A 27,410-nucleotide genomic window follows, 5' to 3' on the forward strand; every position below is an offset into this window, starting at 1 on the left:
GTCTCTTTTTGGGCCATTTGAACTTATTCTCCCATGCATGCATGTAAAGTTTGTAACTTTACGTGCTAGATCGGTCTTAGAATCCTAGATCTATCTTTTGGTCAAGTGTTGTACACCAGAAATCGAGAAATAGAACTTGGAAAACCTCGACTTGGCGAGTTGTTCTTGGGACTCGGCGGGTCCGAGGCTTGACTCCCCTTTTCTGTTAGGGTTCAAAGGAACCCAGTGAGTGTTAGAATGGTCTTAGAGGGGTCCGGGGGAGTGACCCAACGCATTGGACTTAGCCATAGACCTGGAAATCATAGGACTCGGCGAGTCCAAGGCAATCTCCCAACTTTTGAAGATGAACTCAACGAGTTGTTCATACAACTCGGTGAGTCAAGGACATGACTTGTTTGTAGGATGAGGATGAACTCGACGAGTTGTTCATACAACTCGGCGAGTCGGATGAAGGTTCATTCGAGGTTGTTTTAGAAGGAGAACTCGTTGAATCGTTGCTAAAATCGACGAGTGGAAGCGTGAAGAAAGACAGATGACGGGTAGGGACTCGACGAGTTTGAGGCCCAACTCGGCGAGTCAGGTCAACTGGAAGCTGACTTTGACTTTGACTTGGTCAGGGGTAAAATAGTCATTTTACCCTAAGAGCAGTTATCAGTGTCTGACTAAGTGTTTTATGGGAATTATAGTCGGAGGATCACCGGAGCAGCAGTCAAACATCTGCTGATCAGCTTTTCAGCAGTCAACCTTACGAGGTGAGTTACCTTCGAGTAGGGGTGGGTCTAAGGCACCAATGCTGGCCCACCAGTAGGTGATTATGGTTGAGATGGTTATCTTTGTAATAATTGTCTGGTTTCTATATCTGTGTTGAGTATGTGCTAGTAGTCATAGGGCGCACTAGCCCCTGGTTACCGGTTGAAAGATACCGAAGACGATTACCGGTTGAAAGATATCGAAGGGGTGGACAAAACCCACGCATGCATAGTAGTATGATTATGATATGTCATTATGTGACTCGGTATGCTTATGTATGTTATTATGAAACCAATATGTTTATGACATGTAATATGTCATAGAGATAAGGGGTGAAATAGTCCCTAGATACCGGTTGAAAGATATCGAAGGGGAAAGTAGGTCCCGTTTACCGGTTGAAAGATACTGAAGGGGAGGATAGTTCCCGGTTACCAGTTGAAAGATACCGAAGGGGAGGGTAGCTCCCGGTTACCAGTTGAAAGATATCGAAGGGGAGGGTTGCTCCCGGTTATCGGTTGAAAGATACCAATGATTATGTGCTATGGGTATGATGGGGGAACTCACTAAGCTTCGTGCTTACAGTTTCAGTTTTGGTTTCAGGTAACTCTTCGTCTAAGGGGAAGGAACCGGCGGTGTAGCAACGCATCACACACACACACATGTTTTCCGCATGGAGTTTCCTAGGAATGTACTCTGATTTATTTTACTTTTGACAATATGGTTATCAGACACATTGTTATGTTTCTTTTACAAATGATATGACACAGGGAAATGTTTTAGTAAACTTTGATGTGATTTACTTAATTAAAAGTGAAAATTTTGGCCTCGAAATTTGGGATGTTACAGAGCATAACATCATTCCTATGGTGTACATTCAACCCTAATTGCTTTCGATCTATGTTTTTCTAATTTGAACACACAACTATGAATACCAAAGCAATAACCTTATGACTAGCATACACATATCAAAAATCAAACATGATTAGGGTTAGAGTCTTTACCTCTCTTGTTATGTAGCAATAACAAGTTTAATCCTTCTTGATATTGACTTGTGAAAGCCTAGTGCCCTAAGTTTTGCACCTCTAATGGAGTCACAACCACCCAATGCAAGAAGATGATGTAGGAGAGAGGTGAAATCGGCTAGGGCAACTCAAAGAAGGCATAGGGCCAAATTCCACATGCTAAGGGGTTTATTTATAGTTGAGGCTACTAGGGTTTTAAGGTGGAAATCCTAATTTCCTTGCTTAGGCCTTAAGCAATCCATGAAGCCCTTCTAGAAGGCCCCCTTGGAAAAAATCTTTATGGACTGTTCTAAACCAATTAAATTATTCAGGAAGTCAAAACATGCAAAGTGGAACACAAGAATAATACTAATCCCATATGGCCTCAAACCTTTGAGTATAAATAAAACACCTATTATTTATCACCATATCGATTACTCATTATTTGTTGTTTCAGGTAATCAACTTCTTACTTGAATTATTACAACACTTGTCCCATGCTCTTAGCATGCACACAATGTTTACCTACGGTTCTTACTTTGTGAAATAGATCAAATGAACACATTTCCAATCATACTCATTTCATGACTCCCAATCCTTTTTACAAGTGAAAGAATATCAAATTCTTGCCACTTATAGAATATGCTAGATTCTAACATTTTATGCAATGATCCTTTCGTAATGTCACTGAACTAAAGTCACAATGACTATTGCCAATGAAATTACAAAGTCCTCTATCGGAGATTGTTGCAATACAATTCCATAGACGTGATGTCTCTCACTCAAAGTACATTCCTTTGAACATCTTTCTTGCATAAAAGTTTCTAATCCAGACATAGACTCTCAATATCTAACTCCCAATATGGAACCATTTCCATATTTGCCATATGACAACTCATTTTTAATAGAATCTTTTCTATTCATAATAATGTCGATATGGTCCATCCAATATCATACTTCCAACTTCTCACAAGCGACCAATCCTCATCGAGCTTTGGATCGTCCTTTGATAGTTGTTTAATTATCTTAGTCAAGACCGATTCTTGTCCTTTTTCCCTCTTAATGCGCTAGACATTTGGAAAAAATTTTAAAATGGTAAAATATTATAGCATTTGCAATCGATTCTATACCCGAAGCGTATAGGATACGATGCATAATGTCTTACATAAAGATTTGATACTTTATCAATCTTCTGCCATAATATTTTATGTGCTACGTTCTCACAATTCGAACTATGAAGAGGAATGCCGTAATCATAATTGAAATTTAAGAACACACTATGTATCCTTGACTAAAATTATTAACATTCCACAACCTAAGCCTTTAGATTTGAAATGAAGCATAATATTCTCTCCCTTAATTATAGAAAAACAACTATTCAACCCTTACAACTTTGCAAAGTATGACTCTTGTTTTCTATAATTAATATTGCTAACTTGCAATTCTTGCCTTAATAATCATACAAGCAAAACATTTATGCTCCCACTATCACGATGATTATTATAAACATAGCACTTATGCTCCCACTAGCTTTGACATGTATTCAGAAACAGCTTAACTTTCAGAAAAACAATGCCTATTGAATTTCTTTAAGTTCATATCTCTAATACCCAATGCTTTGATAATCTTTTATCAAGGCTTCTTAAACTTATACACCTTTGCCTTAGATAGATCATATGTGTGTCTAAACAATTCAGTCTAATTGCCAAAACTCACAATTCGAATCATGGAAAGGGATACCGTAACCATAATTGAATTCGAGAATATAATTTCACAATCACTATCTTCTTAAAATTTTCCTTAGTGAAAGCATTTCCTCACAGTCATTTTAATGAAGGAGGAAATCTTATGACACTTAGATTTTAATGGTGTATGTGTTCCTATCCATGTGAATTTGTCAAAACCAAGGTTTGCAACAAATCCAAACTCGAATGGACCGAACTTTCTCAATTTTGATTTCTTGCCATTAAAGGTCCCGCCATTGCTTCCAAGTTATCTAGCACCTCACCTATGCCAGTCAATGTACTTTCATTGAACAAGGTTTTTGCCTTATGTAGTCTATTGAGAACTCGTAGAACTCATATGCATAATCACTTAACTGGATTGGCACATAAATAGAATTTTGTCAACACGATAGGTTACAAACCTCAAGTCGTGTGCTAGTGTTTACTCTAGATTAATTCTTGAATCCTTTCAAGATCTTCAGACTCCCACTGACCTCTTGACATATTAGATTCTCTTATCAAGAACATTTCTTGATAAACAAATATCCAAGAGTTAGTGTGTGTCTATATCAAAACATTACACACATTTGGTCTTAGTTGGTCTTTGGCTTCTTCAAGACATCACAGCATACCAAATTCAAACGTTTTAGAGTAGGAAAACAATTTTTCTACTTCACATTTGATGAATGCGTGTCACTCAATTCACAATCTTGGAGTACGATTCTAAGACTTGATTTTGGAACGAAGTATGATTGACTTCTTGATTTAACCATTTCTTCAATTCTTGATTCCTCTTCTCAGACATACAATTGCACCAAGACTCTCTTAGAGGATCAATTGAGATATGGTTCTTAATCATTAAGACCTATCATAAAACATAATAAAAGGTACTCTCCCTTCTTCTTAGAATAGAGAAACTTTTATCTTTCTGCCTACTTAATTCTTCTTATTCGTTCTGCTATTGATTTAAACCTTTTCAATCAATTCAGAATTACACTTAATCTTATAAGTATAATCATATTTACTAAACCTTTAGTAAATCATGACGAATATCTTTGTTATTCTTGTGATGGACTTGATATTTTTCAACGAATTAGTCTAATTTCCAAATATGAAATTTCTCATTCATCGTGCAACCAAGTTGCATGATTCCAAGTTTCTATCCAATTGAAAATTTGGGCGATGAGAAACTCTCCCTATTTGGTAAATTCTTGACATTTCCACAAACAACATAATTAAGAATCAAATCCATTATTGCTAATATTAGAAACCTTCAAACATCAATTTTCATGAATGCCATTGCAAGGATAAATAAATAATATAAAATCAAAATTTATTTTATTGCGGAAAAATTTCTCCTTACAATGCAATTCATTGAAAAACTATGCTTATACATATTTCTTAGCAATCTTATTCTAACTCTAAGTAGTAGCTCAAGAATCTAAGAATGCGATCGAAATCCATTTCTTCACGATTAAATTCCGCTCACTTCTTCCCTTAAGCTTCCTCTCTTTTCTTCGATCCTACGAAACATCAATTGTAATCTTATCACATCATGTATTAAGAATCTAGAATAGGAGCTTAAAAGAGTTAGTTAATGGATTTTACCTAAAGCAGAGCCACACGTTTTGACTCTCCCATCTCTTATATCTCTTAGGTAAATAGGGAAGTTTCGTCTCCAATGCCCCTTATCTTGGCAATAAAAGCAAATTGACTCTTTTGGAACAGCACATGGAACTACTTCCGACTTTTCCTTTCTCTTATGATCAAACTTTTCGATCATGGCATGCATTTCGTTCCCATTGCCTATATCCATAGAGCTCTGGAAGGTAGATTCACCAATCAACTTTGCTTTTCCAGTGCGCCAAACCATTGCTGATTCAGCAACAATAAGTATATAGGTGAGATCGATGAGGGTCACATCGTGGTTCATCACATAGTACTCTCTTACGAACTCACTATATAATTTAAGGAGAGACTGAAGAACCCAGTCAATAGCCAGCTCCTCACAAACAATGGATCCGAACATTCTTAACTTATCAATGTGTGACTTCATCTCTAGGACGTGTGAACACACCGACTTTCCTTCCTTATGTTTACTTGCCAAAAGGGTTTGAGTGAGCTTGAACTTTTCAAGCCTTCGAACTTGTGGGTTAGGGAGAATAATTGGAGGAGGTGGAGGAAGTGAAGCATGATCTCTTGTTCCTCGATCGAATCGTGGAATATCATCTTCATGTGGAATGCTCGTTCCACGGGATTTGGGAAGACCATAGTTGTCATACTTTGACATCTACAAAACGGGAGAAAAATAAATTCAAGTTAGTTGATAGATTGAGTCCTTAGTAAATCACCCAAATGAGATACTAAGGCTAGGACCCAACACAATATTCTACAACTCGGGAGAGGGATGTCGTAACCCAAATTGCAGAACATTTGAAGGTAAGTGAATGACGATTCACTAATTTTCCACCATGAAAAACGAAAAACCGATTAAGTTTTAAATGTATTGAAAACTCCTAGATCCTTTGAGATTCATTGAACTTTTCAATGGCATGTTTAAATCTCGATATGCCCCTCTAGTTTGTGACTGGGATACCGAGGATCACAAAGCGGGTGTGAATAACCATGCAAACTTACATGGTGCCCCCACATGTTACAGTCACCTATTCGATGTGTAATTTCATGGAATCGCATCAATTCACTTTTGCCTAATGTAACTAAGATTGGGAATTTGTAAAACATTTAGTTACTTTTGTACTTCATTATACTTATAATGGAAGGTTCCTGTCCTATCCTACCCGTTCGGCTAACGACCCTCCACTAGTCAAGAGTGCGGTGGGTAAGAGTGGATACCCATTCAATCGCCATTTTATAGGCAATTTCCTTAAAAACCCCTTATAGACCAGCTTCGTGAATGAGGCCTACTAACGGTAAGACTAACTTTTACTCATACATATATATAATGTTAGAATTTTAATGTTATATATAGTATTGGGTGTACTTTACACTTTTAAAATACTAGTTGGTTTAATTAAAGATTATACCTTTAATTTAATTAAATGTAAACCAAAAACTATATGGATTTATTAAATCTCTTTTAATTATACACTTTAATTAATTCATAAAACCATAAGGGTGTGATTTGAACTTTTCAAAACAATACTAGGGTTTTAGAATTTAACATTCCTAAATTAAACTCTTAATCAACTTTTAAATTCCAAAAATTGAGGGCAAGTTTTGAAACATTTCAAAACATTAGGGTTTCAACTATTTAAATTTCAAAACAAAAAACTTTTCAGTTCAAATTTAAACTATAAAACTTAAAGGGGGAAAATAGAAACTTTTTCACAACAAAAGGATCAAATAACAAATAATATAAATTAAACAATTAATTTTGTCATTATCTATATTTGACCTAATTTCAATTTCTTGCAAGATAAGTTATCCAATTAATACAAATAATCAAACTTTAATCAAAAAAGGAAGTTATTATCTAATCAATTGGTAATTATCTTTTGTTTAATCAAGGATACACTCAAAATATGATTAAAATTCGAATTTTAATGACCCATAAAAGTTAAGGCAAGTATCTTTGAGCAAAACAGCAAGAAATCCCGAAACTGCCTCCTTCTGACGCTCGAACTCGCCGAGTTTCTCTATGGACTCGCCGAGTAGGAGCTAACTCGACGATTCCACATTGGAACTCGCCGAGTTCAGTAGGCAGGGGGGCCAAAAATCGATTTTACAGCTTGAACAAACATACAAGGCATCAATACAATAGAAACCAATCAAGGCTCTGATACCACTGATGGGTTTTGGCCATAAGAACATCCTATGTGCTCATACAAACCCTAATGCTTGGATCTAGGTTTCTCTATCGTACATGCAATTCATCCAAGACTTTAAACCCTAGATCTAGCATATGATAATCAATATTAACATAACAATGGGTTTAAGATATTACCTTGATTGTTATGTAGCAATATTAATCTCAAATCCTTCTTGTAATGACTTTAGAAAGCTTAGAGTCACAAATGTCACTCCTCTAATGGTTCACAAACACCAAGAGCAAGAGGATGAAGAAGAGAAGAGAAGAAGGCTTCCCAAAAACGTCTACAAACCCTAGAAGGAGTCTTAGCCACGTTTTTAGGGCTTAAGGGCACTTTATATACATGTAGGCTATTAGGGTTTTGAACTAGGAAACCCTAAATTGACTGCTTAAGCCCTAAGCAGCCCATGGACCCTTCTTTAATAAGCCTTTGACGATTTCTAATGGGTTTCCCCATAGAATTCGTCCAACCTTATATTATAAGGTAATCCATAGCCCAATTGCAATTATCTTATCATTACAATTCCAGTCCCTTAAGTTTAATTAATCTCTTTTAGCCACAAAATTAATTATCAATTAATTCTTGACTAATATTAATTAAACAATATGATTTCTCCTTTAATATATTATTCTTATAATATATTAATAAATCATAATTAATCCTTTCTCTCCATAATTCATCCTATCAAGTTGCTTTGGTGAAGGCAACCCAAAAGGACCATGCACCACCGGGTCAAGTTCATACTAAAATAGTTATGGACTTAGACACTAATCCAACAAGTGGTTGATTCTACTTGTGAATCAGAGTACATAGCAGTAAGTGAGGCATCAAAGGAAGCGGCTTGGCTGAAGAATTTCATCGGTGATCTCGGAGTAGTGACTTTTTTGTGATATAGAAGGAGTTGTTGCTTTGACCAAAGAACCGAGAAATCATGGTAAATCAAAACATATCAACATATAGTACCATTATATCATACATAGAGTCCAAGAATGTCATCTCATAGTAAAGAGAGTTTCATCAGAAGAAAGTCATACAGATCCTCTCACAAAAACTCTAAGTAGGGTTAAACATTGTCAACATGCTAGGAGCATTGGTTTGAGTGATGACATTAGTTTTAGTAATTAGATGATTAGTTTGAAACTTGTAACAAAATAAATGTAATTGATCTTGTTGATTGAATAATAGATATTATTTATGAGTTTGTTTACTGCATTTGCCAATTATTTATTCTTGTGTTTCATTTTGTATGTTTTACTTCCTGAATAATTCAATTATTCGAAGCTCCACAGTCACTCATACTTTAGGAAGAAAGTAGTGAATAATGACTGTCATGAATTGCATTGTAGATTTTCTAAGGAGTTTAGACGTAGCAATTGTGTTGCTGCAACGTTCATGAGTACTTTGAAAATGGAGATTTGAGTATTAGATAAACCCACGCTCAGAGAATTACTTCATGGATTATATCATGAGCAATTATGAAACGATAATATCTTATATCCTTAAAATGTAGATTTATGAGTTGTACTTTGCAAGTCGGTTGTACAATGGTATTGTGAAACCGCATCAGTAACTTGATGTTATAAAATGTAGTGTCATGTACGATTCGGTGAGTAAAGGATACAAGCATATGAGTCAAATTTTATTCGTTCCTTTTGCCCTAACAGGAAAAGCGATATCTTTGGGCCCCTCGTTGATTTGGTGTTCACTTATAGTCTTGGGCCTAACCATGACTAAATTAATGTGTTCAATTAGAAGTCATATGACGTCATCACAAATCGGAAATCGGGAAACAAAGTTGGGACAATGAGATTTATTATGATCCATGTCTCATGTCTACATGATATCTTGAAGAACAGAGGAATATTTAATCACTTATCTAAGGACCAATATCTTATCGGATCAGAGATCGGCAGTTGCTTTGGAAAACACACTTTGTTGTTTGATTTAAAAGGTATACCTATAATTTAGTTTTAGACTTATCCAAGTGGGAGACTATTAGATTAGGTGTCTAAGCCAATAACTAAATTACTATAATCTTGAATAGTTAGCAAAGTCCTTTTGGGTTACCCTTAAACCTAGTAATTGATTAGAATGCTTTTTGGAGAGATACTGGTTTATTAATTTATTATATGACTTATAAATTAATCAGAAATCAAAATAAATGATTTATTTATATAATATGAGAATTATAATTAGAAATAGTATTATTTAATTAAGAATTAAGCAGAAATTAATTGGACTTGATTTTAGGATTAACTTGATTAATTAAAATTAGAAGGACTAAAGGTAACAATGTTCAAAAGTTGAATATTGACTAATTCTAGAACTTGCCAAGAGGGGGACGGTTCTAGAGGGGGATTCTAGAGCTTTTCTTTGGATTTAAGGAAGATTAGAATGTCTTAGGGAGCAAGAAAATGGATAAGGGTTATCCAAGGAAACCCGCCTTATCCTACCTTCCTTACTCACCTATATAAACCTCTTATGATATTCATATTTTTGGTCATCCCTTCTCTAGGATCTTAGAGCCAAAAATTCATTCCCTCTCCTCACTCCTCTTTAGCTTCCAATTGCTAACGTTTGGGTGTAGGCCATTAGAGGCATAAGACTTCTGGTGCTTGCTTTCTAAAGACCAATCAAGAAGGTAGACTAATTTATTTGCTATAATAAACTAAATGTATGTAATTTCTAATATCCGTTTCTTAGTTTTGAAAATAGCAATGTACTTTTAGGGTTCTTGATATTCAATTGTTTGTTGCACATCATAGTGAGAACATAGACCCTTTAAGTTGCATGTGAACTTAGGGTTTAAGTTTTTCCGCCAAAATAAGATTTTTGTAACCTATGAAACTCATCAGTTATATCCTCAACTACCGATATCTTTCTCAATACTAGTGGTCAAACTTCAAATTTCTACTTGTTAAGTTCTTGATGACATATCCAAACGAACATATCACATACCTGCTTTTTTTTTCTTTGACCTTGTTTGTTAATGGTAGTTATGGATGACAATTCTCGACACAACACGAACCCGACATGCAAATAAAATGGTTTGAGTTGAGTTTTCCACCCACCACTATCCAACCCGTAACTCGCAACCTGCATAAGCTCTTTATTATAGAGGTCATGTCAACTCATTTATTTTATTAGATTGACAAATAAAACATATTAATTAAACAAATGCCTAAGGGAGTTGAGTAAGGACTAACGACTAACATGTAATATCATACATCAGTAAACATAAGCAAGTGCGTTTCTCAATTCATGGTTTCTTTTCCTTAGCCCGATGTGTTCATTTGCTGTGAGTTTGCATGAATGTTTTTAACTTATTATTTGGATTTGTTTATAAATCATTTTTCAAAATTTGGATGTGTTTAGTAGTTTCATTTTCTGGAATTTTCCCTAATTAAACAAACATGACCCACAAACCCGATTATGACCCACGAGCATGGTTCTAACCCACGAATCCATATAAATCAACGGGTTAGGCGGGTTGTGTTCGGGTTTGACATATCTAGGTTACAATTGAAAAATACGACACATTATTTATAGGGTTCATGCATGTCGGGCTTGAGCTTTATGGCCCACTAACCCGAATAAAACACGATTGGCATGCTAATGGTAGTCATTTGGGGTCTTTTAGGTATACTATATTTGGTATAATCAGGAAGGTTGGACCTCATTTCTTAGCAAACGACTGAGTATTTGCAAGGGTATGGCACATTGTTCATGCTACCTTTGACATTTTGGACTTGTGAAATCTCCATAGTCAACTATAGCTGCCATCATCCAATATTAATTTTATAATATAAAAAATAATATTGCGCATAACTCGATAAATATTAATTAAAAATTCCATATCAGATAATAAGCAATCTTGTGGATGGAAAAGGCTATAGCATGAAGACCACACTTTTGTTTTTAGGCCGCCTTTGAGATTCTGCAACCGAAGAATCTCCATAGTCAATTCTATCTTAATTTTATAATATAAAAGAGAATATTACCTCTAGTCAACTCTAAAAATAATAACATTACTATAGATAATAAAATTAAGATTAGGATAGTTAGAATTCCATGCTTGGAACCATATTATCGCTCATGCATCTTCCTTGCTGGCCTATTGCAGTTTTCTCATTCCACCTCATGTCCTAAGCTAATAGAATTATTGTTCGGTATCCAAACAACTAGGATTATGTCCAAGGGTATGCAAGATTGTTAATTATATATTGAAAATATCATAAAATGAGAATGCCGATGTGAAGGGGATGACATCTGTTAAATGCTACCTTTGACATTTTGGAAGTATAAAATCTCCATAGTCAACTATTGTTTGCCATCATCCTATCTTAATATTATAATATAAAAAAGAATATTGCCCATAACTCTACAAATAATATCATAGTGTTTGCGAGGTATATCTGTACAAGAAATTCATATTAATTTGTTTTGGTTTCTTGAAACCAAATTCATCTCTCATGAATCTTCCTCCTTATTTGCTTTTCATTCTCATATGCAGCAATATCTATCTTGTTTCCTGTATCCATAGAAGAAACCATGCCCAAACAAGGTGCTCAGAGCGTGACCGGATGGCACTCTTGCAATTCAAAAAAGGGCTTGTGGACGATTACGCCCTTCTCAAGTCATGGAGAAATACCAACACTTCACGAGATTGTTGTAAATGGAGAGGAGTAGGATGCAGCAACGACACAGGCCAAGTCATTAGGCTTGATCTTCCTGCAGTATTTTTAGAAGAAGTTGATCAATTACTTGGTCTCAGTGGTGAAATCGGTTCTTCATTGCTTTCATTAAATTCTTTGACATATTTAGATTTGAGTGGAAACAGTTTCACTCGTATCCCAAACTTCCTTGGTTCCCTCAACAGCCTACAACACCTCATACTTTCTAACATCGAGTTAACTTCACCCGAAATTCCCTATCAGTTAGGAAATCTCTCCAACTTACAAACTCTTGATCTTTCAGCCACATCAATCGTCTTAAAGAACACAGATTGGCTCTCTCGTCTTTCCTCTCTCAAATACCTAAATCTAAGTTATATAGACCTCAGTGACTCAGTTGGTTTACTGAGTAACGCAATCAGATTACCCTCCCTTGTAGACTTACGCCTTGTAAACTGTTTGCTTCCGAATAACACTGCCAAATCTTTCTTTCGCTCCATGACAAACTTATCCGATTCTTTTGCAGTTCTTGATATCAATTCTAACTATCTTCCAGCCTCTGAGATATACCCTTGGTTATTCAAGTTTAGTAGCAGCCTTACTGACATCAATCTTTCAGACAACGAGCTCCTTGGTATCATTCCTGAAGAATTTGGTACGTTTAAAAACCTTCAAACCCTAGATTTGACCAACAATGGCCTCGAAGGTGGTATCCCGGTTTCATTTAGAAACTTGGGCAAGATACGTGAACTTTTCCTATCTGGGAACAATCTCAACCAAGACCTTCCTAGTTTTTTCAGCAGCCTGCCACAGATGTCGTTACAAGTTCTTGATTTATATGGGAATCAACTAAGCGGTTCTTTGCCTGATTTTACAACATTCACAGCTCTCAAGGAACTGTACCTTGGACAAAATCAGTTGAACGGATCTTTCCCACGAAAATTTGAAAAAATCTCGAATATATCGATCCTTGATTTGGCGGATAATAGTATCAACGGATTGCTTCCTGATCTTTCTGCCTTCGCTTCTTTGCGGGAATTGTATTTTGAGAGAAACCTATTAAATGGAACTCTAGCTGAAAAGTTAAAGCCTCTCTCCAAGCTCGAGTCTTTGGGTGCATCTTCGAATTTCTTTCAAGGAACAATATCTGAAACACATGTAGCTAATCTTTCTCGTTTGAGATACCTTGATTTGTCGAATAACTCCCTGGCTATAGAAATGGGCTCCAACTGGTCTGTAACTTTTCAACTCGAAACCATCTCGTTGTCATCCTGCAAACTCGGGAGTTCTTTCCCGAGATGGCTAAAAACTCAAACGAATTTCTCCGTGCTTGATATATCTAATACCGGAATCAGTGATTCCGTCCCCAATTGGTTTTGGGAATCGTTAATTCCAGGCGTTCGATACTTAAATCTCTCCTCGAACCAGATCCATGGGATGATTCCGGATTTGGATTTTATATCCGGTAACGAACCTATAATCGATATGAGCTCAAATAACTTCTCGGGTAACTTACCTTTGTTTCCTCTTGACATCGTTACTCTAAAGCTCAATGACAACATCTTATCCGGGTCGATTTCTTCCTTGTGTAACCTGACTACTTTAAGCCTTCTTGATCTTTCTAATAACAAACTCTCAGGAGAGCTTCCAAATTGCTGGAACACTCTTAATAACCTGGCTATTCTCAACCTTGAAGACAATGGATTTATTGGGGTAGTGCCTGAATCGATAGGGGCCCTCGAGTTTGTTAATATGATAAGTATTCGAGGCAATAGTTTGACAGGGGAGCTGCCATCATCCTTAAGAAACTGCACTTCGTTGCTACTTCTTGATCTTGGAGAAAATGAAATATCGGGTAAGATACCAGAATGGTTAGGGGAAAGCTTGTCATTGCTGCTTGTTCTTAGCTTACAGTCGAATCAGTTTCATGGAACCATTCCTAGAAGCTTATGTAAGCTCGAGAAGATTCAAATTTTGGACCTCTCTGTTAACAATATCTCCGGGAACATACCCAAATGCCTCAATAACATTACAGGGATGAGTATGAGGGATAGAGGTACCTTGCGATCAAGTTTTGAGTACAATGCAGTAGGGTTGGTACGAACAAGACTAGCTGTCAGAGCAAGGGTTGTGTTTAAAGTGTTACTGCAATGGAAAGGAAGGCAATCAGAGTATCAAAATACGTTGCGTCTTGTCGTTAGCCTTGATCTTTCTTCCAATAGACTAACAGGCGAAATCCCAGGTGAGATGACGAGTCTTTTGGGTCTCATTGCCTTGAATCTTTCGAGAAACTCGTTATCCGGATCAATACCTGAAGACATCGGTCGTCTGGGTCAGTTGGATTTTCTTGATTTATCGAGAAATGACCTGGGTGGAGGAATCCCTACAAGCCTTGCACAATTGAGCTATCTAGGGTTCTTGGATTTGTCCTTTAACAACTTGTCGGGAAGAATCCCAAAAAGCACGCAGTTACAGAGCTTCAACGGGTCGTCATATGCTGGAAATTCTAATCTTTGTGGGGTTCCGCTGCTGAACGTATGCCCTGGTGATGAGGGAAGAAGTACAAACCAAGATAATTCAGAACAAGAATCCGATGATGACAAGTTAGATAAGGGATTCATTGTTAGCGTTGTGGCTGGTGTTGCCTTTGGGTTTTGGGGTTTTTGTGGGTCGTTGATTCTCAAACATTCATGGAGACATGCCTATTTTGGGTTCTTGAATGTCATCATTAACTCGTTTCTTCTAAGACTAGAGCTAAGTTTCGCTAGGCTCCGGAGGCAAACTTCACCTTAAACATCTGCAAGAGGACAATTGGTTTCTTTTGGTGTAAAATTGTGGGATAGAACATTAGGAAACCAAATATGTTTCTGAAATTATCACGTAATTTATATAGTCGTCTCTGTTTGTGCTTCCCTGCTGACCTATAGCATATCTTATCGTCAAGCGGCATGGGTTAAGCTAAAAGAATCAATATTCAACACTAATATCCCTCATCTGTTAATTTATATATATAGAAATCTATGTTTTACATTCTTATAGCACAAATGATTATGAAAATATGATTTGATGATTATGAAAATATGATTTGGTTTTGACTTTTGAGCCTTCTTGTTGCACATTTTGTTTTTGTTACAATAAGGCTATGGATATTAACACGTGTGAAAGTCATTCCACATCATCCTCTGTTCATCTTCACAACTCATTTACTATTGATGGGAGTGGTGTTCACTAGTGAACAAGAGCGAGACAAAAGAGAGATAAAGAGAAAGAAGAGAGAGATAGAAAGAAACGGTTTTGATTGGGTGTGAGAACCGTAATTGGCTTCAATCCACACCATCATTACTTCTATTGGGGGCGGTGTTCACTGGTGAACATCTCCTCCACCTAGGCTCCACATATGATTCTTACGCGTGAAAAAGAACCATACCGCATGGCCTAACACGCATATAGTCGTGATAACACACATATAGTCGTAATTGAATGTAACAAACCATCTTGAGCCAGAAATATTAATTCTTGAATCAATATGGTCACCATACATCACTAGTTAAAAGTTGTGAGATGCTTTAAAAGCATTTATTTATTTATTTATTTATTTATTATTATTATTATTATTATTATTATAATAAAGGTAAATGGTTTGATAAAATGATATTATGCTAGAACATAACATAACTTTTTTTTTACTAGAAGTAACATGGAACGAATAACCCAAGGGCTTATGTGGTTGTTCAACTTGCAGGAGATAGAGACCACCCCTCACCCTAGAAGTGCCAACTTCTTTCCTGAACTCGAAACCTGAAATCCAAATATATTACGAAAAAACTTAGTAAAGTCGTTAAACTTCTAGGTAAGCCCACTAATCAACCGAATAATGTAATCAAGATTTGGGAAAAAGATTACCCAGTTCCAAATAACATCCTCATAATATTAATATGAGAAATTAAATATTTTTTTTTATTTTTTGTTTCTACAAATCCAACTATCCATTTAAATGATAATGATATACTAAAATATTATTAAATGAACATTAAATATTACACATAGACACTATTTAATTGGATAGAAGAATTTGTAGAAAAAAAAAAAATGATATTTAATTTCTCTATTAATATTACTAATACAATCAACAATTTCAATATCTCACAAAATTTGGTTGAAAATCCTAAGAATCTATAGATCTCCTACCATGTGATTATTAAATGCTCATAGTTAACAATCTACAACTTGTCTTGACGTCCAACAATTGCAGCTAAATAATCATAAACGGGGACGTATGGTTTTTGTTTGCAAAAATGGGGTCGTGGCCCCACTTCCTTGCATACGTTTTTTTATATAGTTACATAAATGGTCTTTGCTGCTTTATGATAAATTATATATATATATATATATATATATATATATATATATATATATATATATATATATATATATATATATATATATTTTGATAAAATCATTTTATTATGAATATATTATTAAAATTTATATATAGTATTTAACAATTTATACTACTAAAAGTATCTTATTAATATTTTCAAATCAATACCAATATTTAATATTACTAAAACTATACACACGCGATAAAATAAACACATAATTCTCATCATGATAATAACATTAAAAAATTATGAGACCAAATTAACATGAAATTATAAAAGTAAAAATACATAAGTTTTAGAATATCAAATAAACTTGAAATTACGAGATCAATAAAAAAAGACATGGTTTACATCGCATTATACCTTGGTTAAGAATTCAGATAATTTTTCCGATTATGACTAGGCTGGTGACATTCCACATCTATGAGGTTCATCAGGATGACAAATTTCCATTTCATTACGAATACGATTTGCAAGCATCCGACCTCGAGCAGTGCAAAGTTTTAAGTAATCTGCTTCAATCGCCAAATTTGAATCCAACCAATATTCAACATGAGAAAGTGGTGCGAAACCAACATTATATTGTTGTTTATATGTAACACTAGTTCACACCACATTCACAATGGAAAAACTGCAAAAGCATGTGAACATGGAAGTCTTTCCATTTGCCGCTTAGCGCATGTGCACATATGATCGAAATAAGGAATAGTATGCTTAAATCCACTGCTTCTATTTATTTGTGGCCTTGTAATGAGCATGTACACACCTTCATTATAGTCAAAGTTTGACTTTGTGCATGAATGTCTCGCTTAAAAGAGACGTCACATACGTGATGGTAGAGGTGCATTGCAATTCGTTCCAATATCATTATGCTTTATAAATAGTTGCACGGTTCTATTGAATGTAAGGTCAATACATGCCCTAATTGGTAATTGTGTTGCTCCTCACAGTGTATTATTCATACTCTCGGATATATTTGTTGTCAAGAAACCCTATCAATGATTTTTTAATATAAAAGACACCCCTGAATTTTGTCAATTTTCCTTAGATATTGCCATGCCTCAAGACCGATTGCTTTCATTTCGTTGATACACTTAATAAATTTTCTTTTTTGTATGGTGCTACCAATAACTCTACAAGATTTATTAAGTCTCAAGCTCTTTTATTTTTCATGAGATTACTTATGATGTGTCGCGGACAGAAGCGATGATCTGCTACCAATAATTCACCATTGCATGAATTATTCCTTGATGCATGTTGGAATAACGCACAATTGTCTATTTTGAGCAACAAAACTTCTAAATTGATCAAAAAACCAACACAAGGTGTGCACAATCTTCTCATCGATAATAGCATAAGCAATAAGTAATATATTATTTTTAGCATCTTTTGAGACATACACCAACATTTTTCCTTTATACGAACCCTTAAAGTGAGTACTATCGATGGGAAATCACATATCGACATGATGACTTAAATTTCCCATTTGTCACATTATTTCAATGATTGGATGGTGTCACGACATATTGTGAACCATCGTGGATACGACTTATGTTATTTAGACCTAACAGTTGTGTAGTGGAGATTCGTGTGTTTGGTTTGTTAGTCCTTTGGCATAGTTGAGTGTTTGAGTGGTATGGAGATACTACTAGTGGCTTAGTAAAAAGGCAGTTTTGGTCGAGCATATGTAGAATGTTGACTTGTTAGAAACATTATCAGTGTGTATCAGTAGTTCCTTGTTGGGTTTCTTCTTAGCGGACCCATATTGCTCTATAAGAATCGTTTGTAACATCCCAAAATTCAGGACCACAAATTTCATTTTTAGTATAACTAAAACACTATTGTAACTTTGCTCACACATAGAAAAGCATTTCAACTAAAACATTTATCGGATTTCATTCTCAGAAATCACACATTGCAGAAAAACACAGGTGTACGCGCTGCGATTGTCCCGAGCTCCTTTACTTAAAAATTGGAGGTACCTGAAACGAAAACTAAAAACCATACGCACGAGGCTTAGTGAGTTCCCCAAATACCACATATTATACAATAAACATACTGCCTAGAATATTCGGGTGCTGGCCTACTGTAACACCCCGAGATTCAGGTGCATTTCTTTCATCCTTGTTCTTTATTGAATTGTCATGTTTAGTCCTTGAGTGGAGGGTTTGTAGCAAGTGAGTACGCTGGGCGTACCAGAGGGGTACGCCGCGCGTACTCACGCGCTTAATTTGGACGCGGAGTCGCCAAGGTATGCTGGGCGTACCTAGAGTTACGCCGGGCGTACCCGGCCCAGGTGTAAAAACCCTAATCCTCCTTGTGCACTATTTAAAGGGTGTTATGGCTCATTCCTTAGCCTTCATATCAGGGAGTGAAACCCTAAAAGAGAGCCCCATCGTTCTTAGTGTGTGAGAATGTTGATTTGAGCTTGTTGGTGCTTTAGTGGCTTAGTGAAGAAGGAGGAAAGGAGTTCTTGGAGGCTAAAGCTTGAGGTGTTATTTTGGATCTGAGATCTACAGAGTAAAGGGCTACTCTTGGAGGTATAAAGTTCAAAACTTTCCCCTTCTTTTGGTTGTTGTTGTATGTGTCCTTTTTAGGGCTAAAAACCCCAAAGGTGGAGACTTTATGAGTGTAAAGTGCTCCATGGTCCGAGATTTGTCCCTTTTCAGTGTTATTAGTGATGTAGAGCCATAAAGTTCCCATCTTGGATGTTACTTTGGGGTCATGCATGTGTTTTAAGCCTTCTAGAGTTGAAGGTTGGATCATTTTGGGAGTTAGTGACTTGTTCAGCCATGCAAAGGCTTAAAGTCATCAACTTTATGGATTAAGGGGCTTAGAAGGGGTCAGATCTAAAATATAGACGTAGGTCCTAACTGTTTAAGACCTCAAGAGCAAAAGGGCTGAAGCAGGGGAGTACGTCGGGCGTAATTCCTAGTACGCGCCGCGTACTGGGTAGCGCTCCCCGATTCTGAGGTGCAACCAGGTACGCTTAGCGTACACATCTGGTACGCGCAGCGTAACCCGGAGAGTTGACTTTTGGTTGACTTTTAGGGTATGGTCTATTGTAGGGCCTTTGAGCTATGAGAGGGGTAAAATGGTCTTTTACCCTTCTGAGAGTTTTATAAGAGAACATAGTCTAGCCTTTGAGAGTTATATTAAATAGAGTGTTATTTTCATATGATTAGGCGGAGGCTAGGCCAGCGTTTACCGAGTCAGAGATTTATCGAGATACCCAAGGTGAGTCTTCTCACTATACTTTACCTAGTGTGGTAATAGAGTTAAGAGACAGAGTATTATAGAGTTATATGCCAGTGTGATTGCATGTCATTATGTGTTGTAATTTATTGTGATATGTGATATGCATGATTCAGAGTTACAGAGTTGGGACTTTCGGGTCCCTAGAGTTAGGGCCAGAGGGCCCACAGAGAGTTGGGGCTGGAGGGCCCCACTGAGACACATTGACCAGAGGGTCAACAGAGTTACAGCCTCGAGTGGCTATTATGTGATTAGTGTGGTATTTTGGGGAACTCGCTAAGCTTATGCTTACAGTGTTCAGTGTTATGTGTTTCAGGTACCAGTGATGACCGCGGGAAGGCGCCGGCTTGATTCGTACACACATATGGGATTGGATGTATTTTGATCTTGGGAGACATTTGTGAATTAAAAACATGATGTTATGACATTTTATGAATGAATGGTTTTATTTAAAATGTGTTTTTCAAATGTGAAAAATTGATTTAATTTTTACGGTGTTACAAGTTGGTATCAGAGCCTAGGTTTGAGGGATTCGGGTGCACCTTCGGGCGTATATAAACTCAAACCGAGGATTTGAGAAAATCTTGATAATAAAACAAGTTTTCAAAAGAAGAACTTGCGAGACAAACAGAGCAGAGTCGTGTGTACGAACAGCCAGCGCCCGAACGGTGATTTCCCAAAATACCATTATTATAAGTGTTATGAGATATGATGTGATATGTTATATGATGAGCTATGTTATGCATGCTATAGTAGACTAGGTATTCTTATTAGGACTAGAGTGGCATGATATGTGATGCCTGATTCTAGGAGTCTTGCTGCTATGAATATTTCAGAGTGGTTAGGTAGCAGCGAGGAGATTGTGAGAGATCTGTTTGCGAGTATCATATGATTAGAGAGAGTAGAGTGCTTGGGACTCAGGACTCTGGGAGGATGACTTGGGGTGGATGTTGATGCGGTGTGGACGGTAGTATTGGGCCCGTACTACTGAAGACACCGGGTCAGTGCACAGTCCAAGTAAGAATCCTTGGAGTACCAAGGAACAAGTAGGATGGAGTACTCGAGCGTGAGTATAGTCGAGCGAGTCCCTGATATTATTCTTATATTGTATTTCAGAGAGAGAGAGAGATCATGGTTGGGACTCGCCACACACCAGGGACCAGTGATACGAGGGATAAGGAGATCCGTAGGATCATCCAGGAGGAGGTGGCTGCGGCCATCGGGCAGAGATACCAAAGATGTTCGGGTCTATCAAGACCATGCTGATAGAGACATTTGATGAGAAGTACGCTGCTCATTCTGAAGCTGCTGTTGCTGCAGCCACTACAGCTATAGCTGCGACGAGGCCGCAGGGTGGTGATGCGTTGCTGTTCCGAGAGTTCAGCAACACGAAACCACCAGAGTTTGACGGGACCCAAGACCCGATTGCGGCGATGAGATGGATTTCAGACATAGAGGGGTGTTTCTTTACTTGCTCGTCTCCTGAGCATTTGAGAGTCCGGTTCGCGCTGAACCAGCTTCGCTTGGGAGCGAAGGACTGGTGGAAGTTTGTGACGGCGCACTATACGCATGCTGAGCTTGCAGCAGTGACCTGGGAGAGGTTCCCTGCTATGTTCCGAGATGAGTACGTTCCCCAGGTGGAGAGGGAGCGTTTGGCCCAGGAGTTTCTGACCCTCAAGCAGGGTAATGAGTCTGTTACGGTGATTACGAGGATGTTTCATGAGCGGGCGATGTTCTGCCCAGAGCACGTGTCCTCCGAGCAGGCACGTATGAGTCGATATTTGAACATTCTGAGGAGGGACATATGAGAGTTCGTGGCGAACTCGATGTACCGGAAATTTGCCGAGCTTCAGGCAAATGCCCGGAAGAGGGAGATAGAGCTGGAGACTCAGGCTAGGGAGGAGGCTGAGTCTCAGGGGAGGGATCAGCGACCGGTGCAGTCTCAGCCGGTAGCCAAGCGGGCCAAGCCCGCCGATTCGAGATCAGGGAGCCAGAGGGGCCGCATTTGTGGCAAGTGTGGCAAGAGCCACGACGGAGTATGCAGAGCAGGGTCTTGCTACAAATGTGGCAAGGAGGGGCATATGGCCAAGGACTGCCCCAAGGGGTTTGCAGTATGTTTTCACTGCAACCAAAACGGACACCGGAAGGAGGAGTGTTCGCAGTTGTGGGGATCAGCACAGGGAGCAACTCAGGGATATACCCCTGCCGCCATCAGATCTACCGAGAGTCGGCTAGTGAAGGCCGAGGCGCCGAGGGCACGAGGGAGAGCCTTTCAGTTGACCGTGGAAGAGGTCCGCGCATCGCCCGATGTCGTGGCTGGTATGTATTCTTTCGTGTATTTATTTTGATGTTGAGATATTGTGCTTATATTATGTTATGCGTAGGTACTTTTCTTGTGAATTTTGTACCTGCCTTGGTGTTATTTGACTCGGGTGCGAGTCGGTCTTTTGTATCTTTGGCTTTTAGTCAGCATATCAGTGTTAGTCGTGAGGCGTTGAGTCGGCCTCTGAGAGCTTCCATAGCTGACGAGAGGGTGATATATGCCACAGAGGTGATCCGTGGGTGCGTATTCGAGATTTTCGGCATTGAGTTCCCGATTGATTTGGTTCCTATTGCGATGGGTGATGTCTGTGTCATTGTGGGCATGGACTGGTTGAGCAGATTCGGTGCGGTTATCGACTGCGAGCGACAACTGGTGACCATACGAGACCCTAGTGGGGGAGTTCTTATGGTGTACGGCGAGGGTACACGTTCTGGGTCAGCGTTTTGTTCGGCCGCTAGAGTGAGACAGTGTCTACAGTAGGGCTGTAAGGGCTTTGTGGCGTATGTGATGGATACGCGGGTTGATTCATAGAGACTGAGGTCAGTTGAGGAGGTTCCGATAGTGCGTGAGTTCCCGGACGTATTTCCAGAGGAGTTGTCGGGTGTGCCTCCCATGAGGCAAGTGGATTTCAGTATCGATTTGGTTCCGGGGGCCGCGCCTATTGCCAAGGTGCCCTATCGCCTTGCACCTCCAGAGATGCAAGAGTTATCCTCACAGCTTCAGGAGCTGTTGGGAAAGGGGTTTATTCGGCCAAGCAGCTCGCCATGGGGAGCGCCTATCCTTTTTGTCAAGAAGAAGGATGGTTCACACCGGATGTGCATTGATTACCGGGAGTTGAACAAGCTGACGGTCAAGAACCGTTACCCGTTGCCGAGGATCAATGATTTGTTTGATCAGTTGTAGGGAGCATCTTGGTTCTCCAAGATCGATTTGAGGTCGGGGTATCATCAGGTAAGGGTGCGAGATGAGGATATCCATAAGACAGCGTTCAGGATTCGTTATAGGTATTATGAGTTTGTGGTGATGCCTTTCGGACTCACCAATGCTCCGACAGTGTTCATGGATCTCATGAACAGAGTGTGCAAGCCGATGTTGGATCGGTCGGTGATCATGTTCATCGACGATATTTTGGTGTATTCGAGATCCAGAGAGCATCATGAGGAGCATTTGAGGGAGATCCTCGGAGTTCTGAGATCGGAGAGGCTTTACGCCAAATTCTCCAAGTGTGATTTCTGGTTGCGAGAGGTCCAGTTCCTAGGGCACCTCGTTAACCAGAAGGGGATTTTGGTCGACCCGGCCAAAGTGGAGGAAGTGATGAGTTGGGAGGTGCCGAGGTCACCGTCCGAGATCAGGAGTTTCTTGCGATTGGCAGGCTATTATCGTAGATTTATCAGGGATTTCTCCAAGATCGCCGTGCCACTCACCAGGTTAACCCGGAAGGGTGTCGCTTTTTCATGGGGACCAAAGCAGCAGACCTCCTTTGAGACGCTTCGCCAGAGGCTATGTGAAGCCCCAGTGTTAGCCCTCCCAGAGGGGATGGAGGACTTTGTGGTGTATTGTGATGCGTCGATCTTGGGGTTGGGAGCGGTGCTGATGCAGAGAGGGCATGTGATAGCATACGCATCGAGGCGGCTGAAGCCTCATGAGATGAGGTATCCCACCCACGATCTAGAGTTGGGGGCAGTGGTGTTCGCTCTCAAGATTTGGCGTCATTATCTGTACGGGGTTCGGTGTACAATATACACGGACCACAACAACCTGAAGTATTTGATGGATCAGCCCAACCTAAACATGCGACAGAGGAGGTGGTTGGACGTGGTCAAGGATTATGATTGTGAGATCCTGTACCACCCGGGCAAGGCTAATGTTGTAGCCGATGCACTGAGCCGCAGGGCGGAGAGCACCCCGTTGCGAGATATATGTTTGAGATTGACCGTGATAGCTCCAGTGTTGGACACCATTCGTGGGGCACAGGCTGAGGCTGTGCAGCCTGAGATGCAGAAGAAAGAGCGAGTTGTTGGGTTGGTGTCGGAGTTCGTTACCGATGGCCGGGGGCTTATGACATTTCAGGGGCGTATCTGGGTACCGTTTGTGGGAGGGACGCGTACCATTTTGATGGAAGAGGCTCATCGGTCGAAGTTCTCGATCCATCTTGGGGCCACTAAGACGTATTTAGACCTGAAGAGGGAGTATTGGTGGCCCTGTATGAAGAGGGATGTCACATGGTTTGTTGAGAGGTGCTTAACTTGCCGTAGGGTTAAGGCCGAGCACCAGAGACCGCATGGTAAGTTGCAGCCGTTGGAAGTTCTTGAATGGAAGTGGGAACAAATTACCATGGATTTTATCACCAAATTGCCAAGTACTGCTAGGGGAGTCGATGCAATTTGGGTGATTGTGGACAGGTTGACAAAGAGCGCCCACTTCCTTGCTATCAGTGAGAGCTCTTCCGCAGAAAAGTTAGCAGAGATGTACGTGAGGGAAGTGGTATCACGACATGGAGTGCCGATCTCGATTGTATCAGACCGATATGTGCATTTCACTTCCAGATTCGGGAAGAAGTTTCACGAGGAGTTGGGTACTAGGCTGCATTTTAGTACCGCATATCACCCCCAGACTGACGGACAGAGTGAGCGGACGATTCAGACGCTCGAGGATATGCTCCGGGCATGTGTGTTGGATTTCGGGGGGAGTTGGGACACGTATTTGCCCTTGGCAGAGTTTTCCTACAATAACAGCCATCATTCGAGCATTGGTATGCCACCCTTTGAGCTGTTGTTTGGGAGGAGGTGTCGGACCCCCATTTGTTGGGGAGAGGTCGGGCAGCGTGTTATGGGTAGTACGGAGATTGTGCTACAAACGACTGAGTAGATACAACAGGTCAGGCAGAGGTTATTAACCGCTCAGAGTCGTCAGAAGAGTTATGCGGACAGGCGCCGGTCCGAGCTCGAGTTCCAGGTCGGCGACTTTGTACTCCTGAAGGTCTCTCCTTGGAAAGGAGTGATCCGATTCAGGAAGGGGGGCAAGTTGGGGCCCCGTTATATCGGCCCTTTTCAGGTGATTGCAAGGGTAGGCAGGGTAGCCTACCGGTTGGAGCTACCTGCAGAGTTAGGTCAGATCCATGACACTTTCCACGTGTCGAAGTTGCGGAAGTGTATAGCCGATGAGTCGGTAGTGGTATCATTAAAGGATATTCAGGTGGATGCGACCTTGAATTATGCTGAGAGACCGGTGGCAATCAGAGATCGGAAGATCAAAGTTTTGAGGAACAAGGAGGCACCTTAGGTTTTGGTTCAGTGGCAACATCGGAAGGGGTCCGAGATGACTTGGGAGTCAGAGTCGGAGATGCGAGGGCAGCATCCAGAGTTGTTCGAGGAATGAGACTTTGAGGGTGAAGTCTAGTTCTAGTGGGGGAGAATTATAACACCCTGAGATTCAGGTGCATTTCTTTCATCCTTATTCTTTATTGAATTGTCATGTTTAGTCCTTGAGTGGAGGGTTTGTAGCAAGTGAGTACGCTGGGCGTACCAGAGGGGTACGCCGCGTGTACTCACGCGCTTAATTTGGACGCGGAGTCGCCAAGTTACACTGGGCGTACCTAGAGTTACGCCGGGCGTACCCGACCCAGGTGGAAAAACCCTAATCCTCCTTGTGCACTATTTAAAAGGTTTTATGGCTCATTCCTTAGCCTTCATATCAGGGAGTGAAACCCTAAAAGAGAGCCCCATCGTTCTTAGTGTGTGAGAATGTTGATTTGAGCTTGTTGGTGCTTTAGTGGCTTAGTGAAGAAGGAGGAAAGGAGTTCTTGGAGGCTAAAGCTTGAGGTGTCATTTTGGATCTGAGATCTACAGAGTAAAGGGCTACTCTTGGAGGTATAAAGTTCAAAACTTTCCCCTTCTTTTGGTTGTTGTTGTATGTGTCCTTTTTAGGGCTAAAAACCCCAAAGGTGGAGACTTTATGAGTGTAAAGTGCTCCATGGTCCGAGATTTGTCCCTTTTCAGTGTTATTAGTGATGTAGAGCCATAAAGTTCCCATCTTGGATGTTACTTTGGGGTCATGCATGTGTTTTAAGCCTTCTAGAGTTGAAGGTTGGATCATTTTGGGAGTTAGTGACTTGTTCAGCCATGCAAAGGCTTAAAGTCATCAACTTTATGGATTAAGGGGCTTAGAAGGGGTCAGATCTAAAATATGGACGTAGGTCTTAACCTTTTTAGGACCTCAAGAGCAAAAGGGTTGAAGCAGAGGAGTACGACGGGCGTAATTCCTAGTACGCGCCGCGTACTGGGTGGCGCTCCCCGATTCTGAGGTGCAACCAGGTACGCTTAGCGTACACATCTGGTACGCGCAGCGTAACCCGAAAAGTTGACTTTTGGTTGAGTTTTAGGGTATGGTCTATTGTGGGGCCTTTGAGCTATGAGAGGGGTAAAATGGTCTTTTACCCTTCTGAGAGTGTCATAAGAGAACATTGTCTAGCCTTTGAGAGTTATATTAAATAGAGTGTTATTTTCATATGATTAGGCGGAGGCTAGGCCAGCGTTTACCGAGTCAGAGATTTACCGAGATACCCAAGGTGAGTCTTCTCACTATACTTTACCTAGTGTGGTAATAGAGTTAAGAGAAAAAGTATTATAGAGTTATATGCCAGTGTGATTGCATGTCATTTATGTGTTGTGATTTATTGTGATATGTGATATGCATGATTCAGAGTTACAAAGTTGGGACTTTCGGGTCCCTAGAGTTAGGGCCAGAGGGCCCACAGAGAGTTGGGGCTGGAGGGCCCTACTGAGACACATTGACCAGAGGGTCAACAGAGTTACAGCCTCGAGTGGCTATTATGTGATTAGTGTGGTATTTTAGGGAACTCACTAAGCTTATGCTTACAGTGTTCAGTGTTATGTGTTTCAGGTACCAGTGATGACCGCGGGAAGGCGTCGGGTTGATTCGTACACACATATGGGATTGGATGTATTTTGATCTTGGGAGACATTTGTGAATTAAAAACATGATGTTATGACATTTTATGAATGAATGGTTTTATTTAAAATGTGTTTTTCAAATGTGAAAAATTGTTTTAATTTTTACGATGTTACACCTACCCCTTCGGTCTTTTTCAATCAGATACTACCATACATAACCGTGAGCCATACATATCATTCATATATAATAATCAAATAAAATGGTATGTGTTAATACATAGTCTTACCATTATGTTACGGACCGCCACGTGGCCTTTCTTGCCAAGTCGGGGGCCACCCCCTCGATCTTATAGACAAGTGCCAAGAGCCACCTCCTGGTCTTCCATGTAAACATCACAAAGACAACTAGCATACATACTAATCTACTTAGCCAATTAGTATACAGTATGCCAGTAGCCACCTCCTAGTCTTTCATACATAATGCCTAGGGCTAACCCATGGGTCTTCCTACCATACATAATAGCATACAGTGTGCCAGGAGCTGCCTCCTGGTCTTTCA

The 27,410-nt window shown here is 39.6% G+C and overlaps 1 protein-coding gene across 1 annotated transcript; it reads left to right on the forward strand.

Annotated features, from left to right (window-relative positions):
• Positions 1 to 11,888: 11,888 nt before the first annotated feature.
• On the forward strand, positions 11,889 to 14,771 carry LOC145049598 (receptor-like protein EIX2). Its single transcript, XM_078997983.1, has one exon. It carries the CDS (start codon positions 11,889 to 11,891, stop codon positions 14,769 to 14,771), a length of 2,883 nt encoding a protein of 960 aa, XP_078854109.1.
• Positions 14,772 to 27,410: the final 12,639 nt, after the last annotated feature.

The sequence above is a fragment of the Lactuca serriola genome, chromosome 5, assembly GCF_051521515.1.
Source record: "Lactuca serriola cultivar US96UC23 chromosome 5, Lser_US96UC23_V15, whole genome shotgun sequence".
NCBI lineage: Eukaryota > Viridiplantae > Streptophyta > Magnoliopsida > Asterales > Asteraceae > Lactuca > Lactuca serriola.